Source organism: Chrysochloris asiatica, unplaced genomic scaffold, assembly GCF_000296735.1.
Source record: "Chrysochloris asiatica unplaced genomic scaffold, ChrAsi1.0 scaffold00187, whole genome shotgun sequence".
NCBI lineage: Eukaryota > Metazoa > Chordata > Mammalia > Afrosoricida > Chrysochloridae > Chrysochloris > Chrysochloris asiatica.
This window is the reverse complement of record NW_006408705.1, coordinates 1,487,694-1,503,824: the sequence shown is the minus strand read 5'-3', so window position 1 is coordinate 1,503,824 and position 16,131 is coordinate 1,487,694. Positions and strand designations below refer to the sequence as shown.

The 16,131-nt window shown below is 40.7% G+C and overlaps 1 protein-coding gene across 2 annotated transcripts in view; it reads right to left on the bottom strand.

Annotated features, from left to right (window-relative positions):
* Positions 1–16,131, bottom strand: part of TBC1D9 (TBC1 domain family, member 9 (with GRAM domain)) — a 207,689-nt gene that overhangs the window by 34,482 nt on the left and 157,076 nt on the right. For both annotated transcript variants that reach the window (XM_006872216.1, XM_006872215.1), the window contains exons 7-9: positions 10,300–10,506; positions 8,109–8,279; positions 7,270–7,420 (exon numbers count right to left, since the gene is read on the bottom strand). In XM_006872216.1, coding sequence (XP_006872278.1) covers positions 7,270–7,420; positions 8,109–8,279; positions 10,300–10,506 — 529 coding nt within the window. The remainder of the gene's footprint in view (positions 1–7,269; positions 7,421–8,108; positions 8,280–10,299; positions 10,507–16,131) is intronic.

The window sequence follows — 16,131 nt, the reverse complement described above, 5'->3', positions numbered from 1 at the left end:
GATTTATTAAATTGCTGGGGGAGGCGATTAGTGAGAAGTCTCCCTAGCAGAGATAAGCTGCCATTTTAGGTGGGAATTCCTTAGGTGGGGGATGGGATGGGGAGTTGAGTTGAAACCTATTAGTTTGAGATATTTGAATGCAAAAAAAAAAAAAAAATTAAATTTAAGTTTGGTGGTGGTGTGCGGTAGAGTCGGTTCTGACTCATAGCAACCCTGTAGAGGGTTTCCGAGGTTGTAAATCTTTACGGGAGCAGAAAGCTTCATCTTTCTCCCGTAGAACCGCTGGTAGTTTCGAACTGCTGACTTTAAGGGTTGGCAGCCTGACTCGTAACCACTATGCTATAAGAATATAAAAATTGTTTTAGACAGAAAATCCTTGTACTCAAGTACGCATGTGTGTATATATACATTATTTTTGTTGTTAGGTGCTGTTGAGTTGGTTCTGAAACACTGACTGGCTCTGCATCATCCTCCTTGTCATTATGTTTGAGCCCATTGCTGCTGCCATTTTGATTTACACACTGTCAAAATGGCGTTTGGTTATCCGAAGAACTCGAAACATGTTCCTTTTAAATGCTCTTTGTGTTTTAGGAACAAAAAGAAGTCTGAGGGCAATGTTCTCCATCCTACTTTGGTGAGCTGAGACTGGGATGGTTAAAGCTCACGAGAGGTACGCAAAGGTGAAACTATTGGTCTCTCCATGTGTGGAAGAAAGAAGAGTGATGAAAACTAATGATGCTTGGAATCAATTAGTCCAATGGACTAACGGAACATGTGACCATCAGTCTCCATGATCAGAAGAACTGGACGGTGCCCAGCTGCCACTACCAAATGCTCTGAAAGGGATCACATTAGAAGGTCCTGGATAGAACAAAACTCAAAATTATTAAAAAAAAAAAAAAAAAAAAAAGATTGGGCTTACTGGTCAGAAAGAGACTATAGGAACCCAAGACTATGGTCCACAATCACCCTTCTGGTCTGGAATGGAACTCACTCTCATTGCCAAATTTTCAACCAAGGAGGAGGTAGGTATATTGGGGGAGACAATACCAGTGAGGCATGTGCACCATGGAATGGTTAACCATTCAAGATCAAAAGGGCAACATTTACCTAGGGACAAGATATAGAGGAGTTGGGAAGGAGAGTGGAATAGAAATAGGAGCCACATGGAGGAAATGGGTAACTGTTGCTCCATGGAGGGGGCTGCAATCATTGAGATGAAATGAAGTGTGTGATTTGTTGGATGTAAAGCTGATGATCTGCTCTGTAAACCTTCACTCAATTCACAATAAAAAGTTTCGAAGAAAAGTCTGATGGGCCAAGACCAGGTCAAGTTTCCCAGTGAGATTCTCATAGGGGAGTCATTACTGCCCTTGAAGAGTGAGCAGGTACACAGGGGAAAAAAAATTCTTTGGTACAACTTTCTGGGTCTTTTTCTCATAATGAAGTTTTCCATTTTCTTAAAACTTCTTCCAGACCCTGTGATTGTACTGTGTCCTTCAAGAAAATCTATCAGGATTATCCTTTTGGAAACCCATCAAACAATCACCTTTAGTTTTCTGAGCTGACCTGTCTGCCTTAAATTTAACTGGTCCAGCAGATTCCCTCAGAAGCCACTGTTTGGATTGGATCTTTTTTTAGAAGTCATCCTAAGACAACTTAAAAAATTGTATGTTGAGACACCTTGTCTTCAGTCATACACTGATCACAGACACATGTTTATACACATGTTGTTTTGAATAAAGCCATGCATGAACTGGAACCTTAGTAGGAATACTTTCTGATTACCCTCATATGTATACATATACAGAGTTTGTAGAAAATATCCATTAACCTTTAATTCCACTCTTTTATGAACTTTTTAAAGTTTTTTTGTATATATGTATACATACACATTATTTATATATATATTTTAATTTGTTTTTTAAACACAGTGTGAACTTTGAGAATTTAGGAATTAGAGCCCTGAGCCCATAGACTGGCCTAGTCCTTGCCCCAGTGGGCACCAAGAGAGTCAACCTTACCATTCACACTTGCTCTGGAGAAGGCAGCCTGATTGAAAGGTCTGTCAATAATTTCATTTCTTGCCATCGGGTCTGTGTGTCACTTCAATGGGTACAAATACAATCTCCTGGAGCAGAATCCTGAAGTCATGGGAAGCAGGGCTGGACCCAGACTGGGCTCTCTGCTAGGAGCCAGGCTCTTCCCTTGAACAAGCACCTGTTCTCAGGAACCTCTCAGCAGTGAACGGTGAGGAAATGTGGGATGGTTATCTACCAGAAGAGGGCAGTGTGTGGGCCACAGCACCCTCTGCCTTCTCACACTGACACCTTTGAAGCAAACACTGGGTGTGCACTTTCAATGTGCCGCAGCAACAGCACTGTGTACCCTGGTTTCCTAATGCTCGTTGTGAGTTACATTTTAATCTAGAAGGTGACTGTAAATAATTTCTAATTGGAATGTTGTTGTTAAGTGCCACCGAGTCAGTTCCTACTCATAGTGACCCTGTATAGGGTTTCCGAGGAGTGGTTGGTGAGTTTGAACCGCTGACTCTGTGGTTCAAACCGACCTTGCAGTCCAGCACATGAATCCACAGTGCCACATCAGGACGCCAATTTGAATAAGGTGGATGAAAATGGAAGGTTTCATTTGCCCTATTAGCAATCTGAATCAGGTTGCCAAGGTGACTGGTTCCTTGCCAAATGAGAGGAAGACAAGAGAAGATGGGACAGGAATGATCTTCTTGGGTTTGATTTGTAATTAGAGACGAGTTAGCTCAAATTGGGGTTTCTAAATGAGGAGCTATGTCTGTTCTACTTAAGGAAAATGAAAAGCAAGATACTTAAATGAGGAGAGAACAAAACAGTTTTACATGAAATAGGCAAACCAATTATTTTTTTCAGGATCCTATTTCTCTATTTCTGCAATGTTTATACATCTCATTATGTGCAACTTTGCCATTTAATTTTACTTATAGAAAGAGCTGAAAATTTTTTTTAAAAGGATAAGTCTATTAACCCTATTCTTTAATTTTAATGTCTCTCTCTCTCTCTCTCTCTCCATATATATATATATATATATATATATATATATAAAGGATTTATAATACTACTGTGATCAATCGTCTGCTTCAAATAAAAATATTCACATAAGTGTATTTAGTGTTTTGTTGTTGTTGTTGTTAAGTGCCGTGGAGTCGGTTCTGACTCATAGTGACCCTGCACAGGGTTTCCGAGGCTGTAAATTTTTACGGGAGCAGAAAGTCTCCTCTTTCTCCTGCGGAACCGCTGGCAGTTTCGAACTGCTGACCTTGTGGTTCACAGCCTGATTCGTAACCACTACGCTACCAGAGCTCCTTATTTAGTATTTTAGTATTGTCAAAAGGGAAAGTCAGTGGAGGGGATGATTAATGCACTCAGCAGCTAGCCCAAAAGTTGGAAGTTTGAGTCCACCCAGAGGTACCTTGGAAGAAATGCCTGGTGATCTAACTGAAAAACCAACATTGAAAACTCTATGGAGCAGTGTTACACTGACACATCTGGGTTCACCATGAGTCAGAAATGACTCAACAACATCTGTTTTTTTGGTTTTAAACAGGTAGTGCAAATGATTTATATAATTAAAAGACTGGCAAGACCCAAAGGAATGAGACACTGGGATCCACTGGATGCTTCAGAATAGGTGGAAGTAATGGTGGACTTCTACACTAGGGTTCAAAGGTTTGATGGACAGGGTCATTTTCTAGCCTGGTCTATGGACAGTGAAGATGTAGATCTTTTCCCCACAGGTCCGTGGACACATCCCCTTCTGTCCTGCCTGGCACAGTGTGATCTGGGTTCCAGTGTAGATTCTGTCGTTACTGTTACAGTTCTGGTGATGACCAGAGAATTCAGGATGTGACAAAAGTCAAGAACAGAGCTTTCTCAGTTCTCCCTCTTCCCCACTTCCCTGAAGGACTGCTTTGATAATGGGCCATGCTCTCACAACTCTCAATAATTGTTGAACGTGTTGATTATGTTTCTAGAAAACAATTCTGATCCAAGTGGAACTGAATTTCAAATGTTCATGGAATCCAGACTTTACGGATCCACAGAGGGGGGATGAACCCTTAAAATCATTTCCTGAGACAATCTTTAAACCTTAAGCTAATCATATCCCCTAAGGTCTTCTGGTGTGGTACTGTGGGTTAATGTGTCAGACGGCAAAGTCATTTGAACTGCAAGCTCACCAGCTGCTCTTTGGAAACCCTATACAGGGTTGCTATGGGTTGGAATGGACTCTCGATGGCAGTTAACAACAACAAGGTCTTCTAGTGTGGTGCTTCAGGATAAGTACTAGAGTGTTAACAGAAAGGCTGGCCTCTCTTTGGAAACCCTATACAGGGTTGCTATGGGTTGGAATGGACTCCATGGCAGTTAACAACAACAAGGTCTTCTAGTGTGGTGCTTTAGGATAAGTACTGGAGTGTTAACAGAAAGGCTGGCCTCTCTTTGGAAACCCTATACAGGGTCACTATGAGTCAGACCAGACTTGACAGCCCTTAATAACAACAAAGTTTTCTTTTAAATAGTTCAGCTTATGAAACAAAAAGGAGGAAGTAGTTAATCTTTCACTCCAGGAACAGAGGACCCTAGGTCCATCAAAAGGGAAGAGCATGAGCAGAGCATGGGATCCTAACCAGAAAAGCAGCGACACCAGAGACGGAAACAGAGGTGATGGCATGGAGAGATAGAGCAGCTGAGGACTCTGGACCCATGGAATAAGAAAGGCTGTCTGCCTGCAAGCAGGAGGCTGGCTTGCAAAATGTTCCCTTTGGTTGTTTAAATGAACATGTATTTTCTGTGTGTTTTGTATACCTTAAAAAAAAAAAAAAAAGGAGTAGAGGTAAATAATGTTAATTGACAGTGCTGGAGGGGATCATAATCCTTGCAGTGAAACATAAATTGGTTACGTGTAAAACTGATGACCTGCCTTGTAAACTACCACTCAATTCACAATAAAAGCTTTTAGAAAAAATAATAAATAAAATAGTTTGGCTTAATTTGTAAAGAAAGTCTGCCTTGAGCATTGTGCTCTTTTTTTAAAAAACTTGGTTCTTTTTATTAAAAGTAAATAAATACATAGGAGGAGGATTGGGCTGTTGTTCTGCTTTGGGATTCAGTAATAAATTCTGATTTTTCTTTTAAAACTGATTCTTACACAACCTGGAAACAGGCTATGCTCAAATACGTGTGTTAGCACATTTATTAATCACACCTCGGGAGGGTTTTATAAGCTTTTGAACTTCAGAAAGTTTTGAAAATGATTATTTATCTCGCTTTGAAGAAACACTGATCTGGGAATCCACAGCCCTTCAGCATCTGCTTAGCTTGTTTTTCCTTCCGTGAATTCAAGGAAAACTGGATGAAGACTTTTCTTTTAAAGAAACCTGAATGAAATGAATAAAAGGGAGTAAAAGGAGGCCAGGTTTTCTGGTTCCAGACATAGTGGCCTAAGCCAACAGGGTTTGCAGGATGAAATGTCATGTTGTTGGAGTTGTTTCAATTCACAGTGACCCGTATAGAGTTTCCAAGGAACAGCTGGTGGGTTTGAACTGTCAATCTTAATGGTTCGCAGTCTAGTGCTGATCCTATAGCGCCACCCCAGGAGTCTGAAAGGTCACATACAACTGCTTAAATACACAGCTGAGTCTGAGAGAGGAAACCAAGCAGGGAGCTAGGCTTGGAAGGGGCACCATGCCAGTAGCTGGCATGACTTGGGTAGAAGGGGGTGTGCGGCGCCTGGATTCAGGCCCTGGAAGCTCCACTTCAGTGTCCACGCTGGTCAAGGGATGTGGCCTTGCAGGAGACACACCAGTGCCTCTGCTCTCTGGTGGTGCTGCCATTCATGTGGGTGCCTCCGAGGTCCCGAGGGGCTGGCACCCAGCAGTGATAGATGGCGCGGGCCCAGCTCCACTGGCCGAGCTGCGGGAGAGGCTGGACGCCAGCAAGGTAATCCCGCCGACAAAGCCCGCAGGCCGCCCGTGCACCGCGGTCCAAGCATTGTGCTCTTTTAAAGAACTATATAAAATCAGCTTGGAAAAAGCAACTTGAAAGATGAGATAGGAAGCTGGTTGTTGTCAGGTGCCGTCGAGTCAGTTCCAACTCATAGTGATCCTATGCACAACAGAACGAAACACTGCCCGGTCCTGGGCCAACCTCACCATTGTTGCCATGCTAGAGCCCATTGATGCATAACTTGAAGAATGTGATCAATACAACTGAACTGTACATGTAGAATTTGTTGATGTGTGCTCTGTTGTGCATTTTTTCAACAACAAAAAATACAATAAATTATTTTTTTTTAATCTTAAAAGGCATGTTTACAATACCATGATAAATCCAAATGCAAAGTCTTAAGTGGGGGCAAGAGGGGTGGGAATTATAAATACACATAGCTGGCAAACTAAAAGAGAACTCTAAAATCACAAAGTTCTATTGTTGTTGTTGTTATGTGCCGTGGAGTCGGTTCTGACTCATGGTGACCCTATACAGGGTTTGCGAGGCTGTAAATCTTTATGGGAGCAGAATGCCTCATCTTTCTCCCGTGGAGCAGCTGGTAGCTCCGAACTGCTGACCTTGCAGTTCATAGCCCGATTCGTAACCACTACACTACCAGAGCTCCTAGTTTACTTCAAATCCTCTTTACTTTTTTCCCTCCTAAACAGCCTTGGTAAAGAGATAGAAGAGAGTATGAGGACTCGAAGGAAGGCAGCTGTTTCATCAATTTCCTGGTATTTTTATTAAAACTCATTGTCGTTGAGTCAATTTTAACCCATGGCGACCTCATGTGTTTCAGAGTGGAACTGCGCTCCATACGGTTTTCTCGAACTTCTGTCGTGGTGCTGCAGGATAAGCACTGGAATGTAAACCACATGCTCAGCAGTTCAAGCCCATCAGCTGCTCCTTGGAAATCCCATATAGGGTTGCTACGAGTCAGAACTGACTCAACGGCTCTAACAACAACAACAACGATCTTACAGAAGTAGAATTTTAGGTCTTTCTTCCACAGTGCTAGGTGGATTCAACAGCCAATCTTTCAGTAAGTAGCTGAGAGCACTATCTGCACTAACCATGGATCTGTATTTTTACTAAGGGAGGAGACTTCAACATTCTGACTAAGCAAACAAGACTTATCCTTGGGTTGGAGACGTGAGTATCTGAAAGGAGCCTCTGGATGCATGATGGAAGGTTGAAGGGGAGCGGTGCTCCTACTTCCTATGGGCCATACCTGAAAGCAGCAGCCAGAGCTCCCCTCGCATACTTTCTGGGATGCCCTTCAACACCAGCTCCCGAGATTTTTCTGTGCGATACATGCAGATCCCTTGCCCATACTCAGCAAAGTGAATCTTCCAGGCTTGCTCTTTCAAAAACTCTTTGGCCTGAAAAGGATGACAAAACATTACTACATCCTAAGGTACTCTGAGGTTGGCACAGATAAATGTGATGGTAGTCTGGGACGGTTTCCCTATGGGATGGAGTGGTCACATTCTAAACAGAATTCATTTTACTCTCATGAACGGAGATATTTTTCTGCTAGGATGCCTTTAAGGGAAAATGCATTGTTAGGCAAAAGCAAACAAAAGAGTAAAAATTTCAGAAGGAGACAGAGAGAGGATAAATAACTCAGATATCCTGGAGTTCTTGCCCACATTTCCACAACTATTACAGTTGGTGGCTTCGCCATTAAAGCTATTTGACCCTGTGTCAGAAATCAGGTTAGCAAGTCCTCAAAAATGCTCATGTTATCTTGGAGTTCTATCCATCATGTCAATACCTCCAGAATCAAAATAAGTTCATCTTTTTAAAATGTACGTTCAGAAATTGTACACTTATTTCATAGTTAAGTAATAATTCAAATAAAACCAGACAAAAAATAATCTTCATCTCACTCTAACATCTTCTCTCTTCCCACATAGCCACCATGAAGCCTAATGACTTATATCAACAAAGTCTGCTTTACTTAAAGGAAGATCTCTACAGAGACATTTACATGATTCTACTTGCTTAATTTCTAGAATATCATCATTCTAATACAGAATATTTCTGGGAGGTGTTGGAAGCACTCACCAGTTTAGGGTTGAATTCCTCGGGTGAACGCCGCCGATACATGGTCATCAGGGTCTGCGTAGCTGTTGGAACACTGTTGCCATTCAGGTTGAACTGACGCTCTCCATCTGTGTCTGAGCTTGTGCTTCTCTGGGGACTGGAGGAAACAAGGCTGCTGGGCCGAGAATACACCTGTCCATACAGAGAAGAACAAGGGACACTCATCAGAAGGGTCTGAACCACACAGTTGACTTCTTCAGCACCCTCTCTGCAGAGACCAATGACTACATCCTATTTTCCAACATATTTCTTGCTATCTGAAAAACAGAAATGCAGCAAGCCAACATTCTGATTGAGATTAGACCTGGGCATGAGTTCCTGGGTCTACTAATCAACAGGCAAGCAATTCAAGTCCATTTCCAAGAGGTATATTGGTGGTCTGCTTCCAAAAAGCAACAGCACTGAAAACTCTATGGAGTGCAGATCTTCACTGCACACAGGGACTTCCTCTGAGTTAGACCTGGGCATGGCACATAAAAGCAGTGCTTCTATGCTCAAAACAGTAGTTTACAAGTATTTTTGCAACACGGTAGTTGGGCATTTGTCTCTCCTATTTACATGGATGCAAAGCCTGCAGTGACTGAATCAAGAGACATCTTCCTTACTTCCTCGCTAGTTTCTAGTGCCTCAAAAATGCTCTCATGAGCTTGGAGTCCTATCTGCTTAGCTAGTTATCTATCATCTCAGATCCCTAGGTGCTTCATCTCTGAAATGAAGATGTTCATTCAGGGCCTCATACAACAGCAACACAACATGTGTTCTATTGTGTTAATTATGTATTTCTGGTTTGGTGAAACCTCTAAGATGAGGCTTTCTGCTCCTGCAAAAAGATTTAAAGCCTCAGAAACCCTATACTGTGTCGCTATGAGATGAAACCAACTCCACGGCACTTAACAACAACACTGTTCCCAACAACTTCAATAAGAGGGTACATTTAAAAATATTGCTACAATATTTCCAGTACATATATTCATGGTTTTATTCCAAGTGAAACATGTTGAAATTTGTCTCTGCAGGCAAATTCCCTCAGTAATACACTTGTCTTAGTCTCATTAAGGTTCTTTCATTAAAAAAAAAAAAAAAGAAAAAAAAAAAGCATACAGAAAAAAGTGTGTTGTATGAAGATCAGCTAGCTCAAGGAGGTGAACTTTCCTATCAATCTTTTAAGCAAGAGCAAACCTAATGAAGGTGATTTTATAGAACGAATTGTAACTGAGGATGAGTCTCAGATTTACCGATATGATCCAGAGAGCAAGGTCCAATCAGAACAGTAGCTTCCAAAGGGATCTGCTGGGCAATTAAACTCAAAGTCAGCTCAGAAGTTTATGGAAACTGCTTTTAGGGATAACAAAGAAGTATTCTTGATAGATTTCTCAGAGGACATTATGTAATCACAGGGGCTTATTTATGAAAAAGTTTTAAGAAAATGGAAAACTAAATTGATGAGGAAAAGACCTGGAAAGTTATGCCAAATAATTTGTTTCCCATCACAACAATATACCTGCTCATTCTTTGAGGGTAGCAAGGATTATCTGATGAGAATTTCCCTGGGAAACTTTACCTCATCCAACCTACAGGCCTGATCTTGCCCCTTCAGATTTCTTTCCGTTCCTCAAACTCAAAGAACATTGAAAAGAAACATGATTTGAGTCCTTCAAGGATGTCCCAATCACTGTTGTGATGTGGTATAAATTAAAGAGCTCAGATTCTTCAAGGAAAAGTTAAAGAGATGGAAACATTGCCTTCAGAAGTGTATGGACCTAGATGAAGGCTATTTTGATTAAAAAAAAATAGCTTCATATTTTGATATTTTTGTTGAATAAAGTTTTCTATGATTTTTGTAGCAACACGCGAGGTCCTTATATATGGAGCAAATTCTGTTGCTCTGTAATCAGGACAAATTACATTAAGAGGATTAGGCTAGATGATCTATAAGGGCCCTCCCTGCTCTATGATCCTATACAAACTATGAAATACATGAATGCTGAGATATTGCTGGTGACATCACAGTATGTGGTTTATCTTAGCACAGTTGCAAAGCTAGAAAACCACAGAAAAAGCACAAGGAAGTGAACACTCTTGGCAGCATAACAGGACAGACCAGAAACACCCTCAGGGTTACAATCCCTGGCCGATGAACTATTCCACAGACCTCGTCATCTGAACTGTTGTAGCTTCCAGCAAACTCTTTGTCCGAATATATTTTGGACGTCGTCTGTTGCAGAAAATCAGAGATTCTCTGCACTAAAAAGTCTCTGTCTTTTAAGTTTGCAAAGAGGAAGGTCATCCTGTTCCTTGTGCTGATGGATAAGGGGCTGGGAAGTACACTGGAGCTATCTGCCTTTTCCACAATTGTCACCTGAAAAGAAACAAGAAAGAAAGAACATCACTTTCCAGGAATTATCCCATGGCAGTCAATGAGCAGCACAAAAGGACTTTTGCGTTCTGTGAGAACAATCCATATTTCATTGGGCCAAACTGAAATTCACTGCCCATGATCCAATAAGATAAAATGATATATAACAAATCAAATTGGAGCTTATGTCAGATGCTGGAATCATCTTGCAGGTTCTAAACTGAGAGTGAATTTTGCTCTCAAGAGACAGCTGGGTTCTCATAATGAAGGAGTGCTGCCGATTTCAAGTAGATAAGGGCCAAAGATGCTGCTAACCATCTGCAGTGCATAGGCTGCTCCCCACAATTAGTCCAAACAGTAACAAAGCTCACAATGTCCAAGGTTGAGCAATCCTTTGCTTTTCATTAAAATGTCATGGAACTCTATGAAATTCTACACATCATCCAAAAGTGAGAGAAAACAGCCCATGATAACTGGTTCCTTTTACCATGACTACTGCTGAAAGCTTTCCCCAAACACTACCAATTCTCCCAATGTCTCATTTAGATTCCGGAGCTTTGCATCCTTCACCTCCTACCACTTTCAAATTTTTAAGGCTAGACTCCTGAACAGACATGGTGGAAACAAATTAATTGCTGCCCTCTCTGAACCTTGTGTGTGTTTTAAATAAGCATATAATGTTGGGATAAAACATTTTTTTTTTTTATCCCAACAGAGATGTCTGTTTCAGCTCTGACGTGACAATATATTTGGTAGTTTATAAAGGGATTTTCATGAACTGGGAGGTAAGATAAATGCATTAAAACTATTTGTTTCAGCACACTACAGAAAAACAAACAAACAAAAAACCCTCGAGGCAGCCCCTAGATAAATGATTTATTTATAGCAGCTCTGACTAGATGCTTAAGCTCAGGTTTATAACTCTGCCTCATTTTCATCTGCAAGCACGCTAGAACTTAATCTGTTTATTGTTATTTTCAGCAGAAATACATTTTCTCCAAAGTAGGACTTCAAAACTTTCGTCCCACAATCTACGAAGGCTAACCAATCGATTGAAGTTGCATAAAACACTGAATGCCCTCAAGTGACAACATGGGTTAGGCTGGGGCCCAGAAGGGTGAGAAAACTGTGGGGCCTGGCTACTTGTTTGAAATTTTATTTATTTTTATAAAAATCTTTATCTCCCTATATATTCACAGCTACATATTTCTCAAAGGAATCCCATAGGAATTTAATAAAATTTTGATGTTTAATATACTCACCCTTTTAGACATATACAAGATGAAGTTAATGATTGAAAAAAAGAAACTTCATTGGGGAATTTCATATGCAATGAAGAACCTAATTAGATCACTTTATCCTCTTGTTTTGATGACTCAAAAATTTCTTTAAAACCTGTAGCAACATGCTACAAGCTGTGTAAACATTTCACAGACGTTAATTTGGTCTACCTTATGTCTACGTGCTATATTGTGGTGGCTTGCATGTTGCTATGGTGTTGAAAACTATACCAGTAGGGTCATCCATGGTGGACAGGTTGCAGCAAAGCTTTCAGACTAAGAGAGATTAGGAAGAAAGGTCTGGTGATCTGTTTCCCAAAATTTAACAAATGAAAACCTTACGGATTACAATAGAACACTGTCTAACTTGCTCACTTTAGACATGTCATCAGGAGGGGATCAGTCACTAGAGGGGAATACAAAGTGCAGGTAAGGAGCACCCTTGGTGAGATGGATTGGCACATTAGCTGCAATATTGGAACCAAATATGCCAGTAAGCATGAAGATGATGCAGGACTAGGCAGGGTTTCACTCTGATGTACATCAGGCAGTCAAGTGTCAGAGTTGCCACAACTCCAAGAATATAATAAATTGCAGAAACTGTTGAATTGGTGTATGTTTCTCGGGTGTATATTAACAACCGTAACAAAACAAATAGACTTTAGAAGATAAAAAAGAGTTAGAGTTGATTTGATGGCAGCTATTTATGGTGCTGTGGGATAATGCACTGGGACTGCAAGGTCAGTTTGAACCGCAAGGTTGGTGGTTAAAATTCACCTCTGAAACCCTATTCTATGAGTTGAGACCAACTCGATGGTACTTGACAACAACATCATCTATTTAAGTGCTGGTAGTGGTATTGGTGTGCTGTGAAGTTGGCTCTGGCTCATAGCGACCCTGTATAGGGTTTCCAAGGCGATCAATCTTTACAGGAGCAGAAAGCCTCATCTTTCTCAAACTGCTGACTTTGTGGTTAGCAACCCAGCTCGTAACCCACTATACTACCTGCCAGGGCTCCTTATCTTTAATTTTAAGTCTACATAAATTTGCAATCCCTTTTTGTATTTCAACTTTTATAAAAATAGTTCCAAAAAAGCACTGATTTCTGGTCTCTATACTCCTGAAAGTGGTTATCTCGGGTAGGATGCAAGTTTCCCACGAAGGTTCCTGCTCATTGATCAGTTTAACTTAGTTCACAAAGGTACGCAGGTCACAGAGAGACCCTCTCAACTCAGACCCTGGACGAGTGTTGGGGCCTCACGCCACTGTTTTTCTAACATTATCATTGCCTAAAGGTAATAAAAATTACATTAAGTGCTCTGCTTCTTCCATTAGTCAGGGTTAGGGATTTACCATTAACAAACCTCAATGATTCATTAGGTTAGAGAGAAGGGCGCTGCTGTCGCCTTGATGACTTTACAGCTGTATCTTTCAACCACCACATACTTAATCTTTAAATGCTACCTCCCCATATGGTCCCTCTTCTGATTTACCCTGGAATCTAACAGAATTATCTCTGCCCTATGACCGATTAGGGAAAACCAGAGAGCAGAAGGCTCCTGTGTGAGATAGGGTGAGCATATCAATCATCTTTCTCTCAATTCCCTGATGCTCTCACCCTTGTATTCTAAATTGCATTAAAATGTAAACAGAGCTAACTTGACCCAAGACCCCGACTTAGTGAACAGAAGGGGAGCAGATGCCTTGACAGCTGCTTCCAGACCGTCTCTGCTCCCCATTTCCCTCTGAATAAAGGGAGATGGATGACTCGCTGCGACTCATAAATGGCACAGCCATGCTATATTCTTTGTCTCAAAATGGGTTTCCCCAGGCATCACATACCTTTCAGGTAAATTTGCTTTATTACATTCAGAAAATACTTTAAGAAGAAAGAAAGGTAAGTTTAGCAGCAGCCTATAGCAAAGACTCTAAACGGTGTGGCACTGTAGGATCAGCACTAGACTGTGGGCCATAGGATCCTATGAGTTGGAAGTGAATCAGTGATACTTTTAACAACAACAACAAAATGGTAAATTTGCTGGAAAAAGTCGTGAAAAAAACTTCAGAGCCCAATATAAGTAAGGTTGGATTTTGCATCTCAGGACTCATGTAAGTGCATCTATCACCAGATAGCTCACCCTTATGGAGAACTAGATTTGCCAATTGCTTAACATTTTGCATTGTATTTGACCTACCAATTCAACTTCTAGGAATTTATAACTTAAGTGAAAGGACACATATGATTGGGGGAAAAACTGGAAACAATGAAAAGGCCCAACTATGGTAACTGAATAATCTGTGTATATATCCACTGAATGGAATAATGTTGTTATTAACTGTTATTGAGTTAGTTTTGACTGATAATAACCCTGCACAGGGTTTCTGAGACTTGTAAATCTTTGCAGGAGTAGAAAGCCTCATCTGTTTCCCATGGAGCAGCTGGTTGTTTTGAACCACCAACTTTGTGGTTCCAAGTCCAGTGATTATCCTATGGAGCCAGCACACTCCTAATGAAATAATAGACAGTCACTAAAAACTACATACAGAAGAATAATGATGTGGGAAATGTTAAGGAATACTTATTGGTAAGGGAAATAAGTAGATAATTAAAGTTCCTATTAATGACATTATTTTTGTGAATTATATATAATGGCATTTGCACAGCAATGTATAGGAATAAATGGGAAAACAGCAATGCAATGCTAATAGTGGTTATCTTTGAGCGATGGAACTGGGGTTGTTAAGTGCCACTGAGTCAGTTTCGACTCTGTATAGAGTTTCTGAAGCTTATAATCTTTGCTGGAGAAGAAAGTCTCATTTTTCTCACTGGTGGGCTTGAACTGCAAACTGTGTGTTTCAAAGCCCAGTGTTTATCGTATGGAACCACAACACTCAATAGGTAGCCATTAAAAAACACATTATTTTTATTTGTCTGTACTTGTACAAATTTTCTATAATGATTTGATGCATTACTTTAAACAAGAAGAAAGCAAAGAAGAAAATCTGCCTGCAAAAAGAAATCCTTTAAAAAGAATGAAAAGAGGGGAAAGGAAAACTTGAATCCTTTAGTATAGTGACTCTGATTGAATGACCAGAGTTTCTAACTAACTAACCTCTAGAAAAGGGACATTAGGATGGAAGCTGCAGCTTAGAAATTTTGTAAAGCGCTCAGCTCCTGTACTGCCCTTTCTCCTCATCCTAACCTCGAGATCTTTCTCAACCAAAGCCTCACAGCAAGGATTTCAAATAAGCGCCACAGTGACTGATGACCACAAAGATGTGATCGAACCCACCTCCATCCCAAATATAAAAATAATGTTTCTTATAGATCTTCAAAAAACAAGAACTGTGACACGACTAGATATATGCACACCCATGTTTACTGCAGTACTGTTCACAATAGTGAAATGATGGAGTCAGTGTAAGAGCCGCTCATTAGGAGAATGACTAAACAAACTGTGGTACATACACACGATGGAAGGCTACGCAGTGGTGAAGAACAATGACAAATCTCCAAAACACCTCATAACATGGAAGAACCTGGACGTCATTACGCTGAGTGAAATTATTCAACCACAAGAGGACACATATTGCATGAGACCACTGTTGTAAGCAGTCAAGGAAGATTTTCTTGTTAAGTGAACAATTCTATGATTGCTACAGGGTAGGTGTGGGTTGGAGGGGAGGAAAAATAAATAAAGTGCATAGAGGAAAATACCGTTAACTGATAGTACATGAGGTGGATTGCAATCTTTATAATTGTTGAAAGTGGGACTGATGATTTGTTCTGTAAACTTTCACTCAATTCACAATACAAAGTAAAGAAAAAAAGAACCTTCTTAGGCTTTTCTATGCATGTTGTTGTTGTTAGGTGCTGCCCAGTTGATTCCAACTCACAGTGACCAAGTATAGTATCCTGAATAGGGTTTCTGAGGAGCGTCTGGTGGGTATGAACCACCAACTCTGTGGCTGAAACTGACCTTGCAGTTCAGTGCTTATCTGACAGCACCAGACCAGGACTCCTTACTATGCAATGCATACAGATTTTAAAGTTTTTTATAGAGACTCAGATTCAGATCTGGGAAAGGGCTCAGAACAGATGGAAGCAAATACTTGGCTTTCTGACTTCTAGCCTGTGTCACCAAGCTGCCCTCTTGTAGACCAGGCCGCTTCTGGAAGAAGAGGTTTCACAGATCTCATAGTCTCTTAAAGAAGTGACAACACATGAAAGGGTTACAGGTCCCACTAAAGAAAATGAATGGTTAAAAGTCAACTTACTTGAATTGACCTATACTTGTGGATGCAGTAGCTCAAAATACCAACTGAGAGGGAAGGAGTCGTCACATTA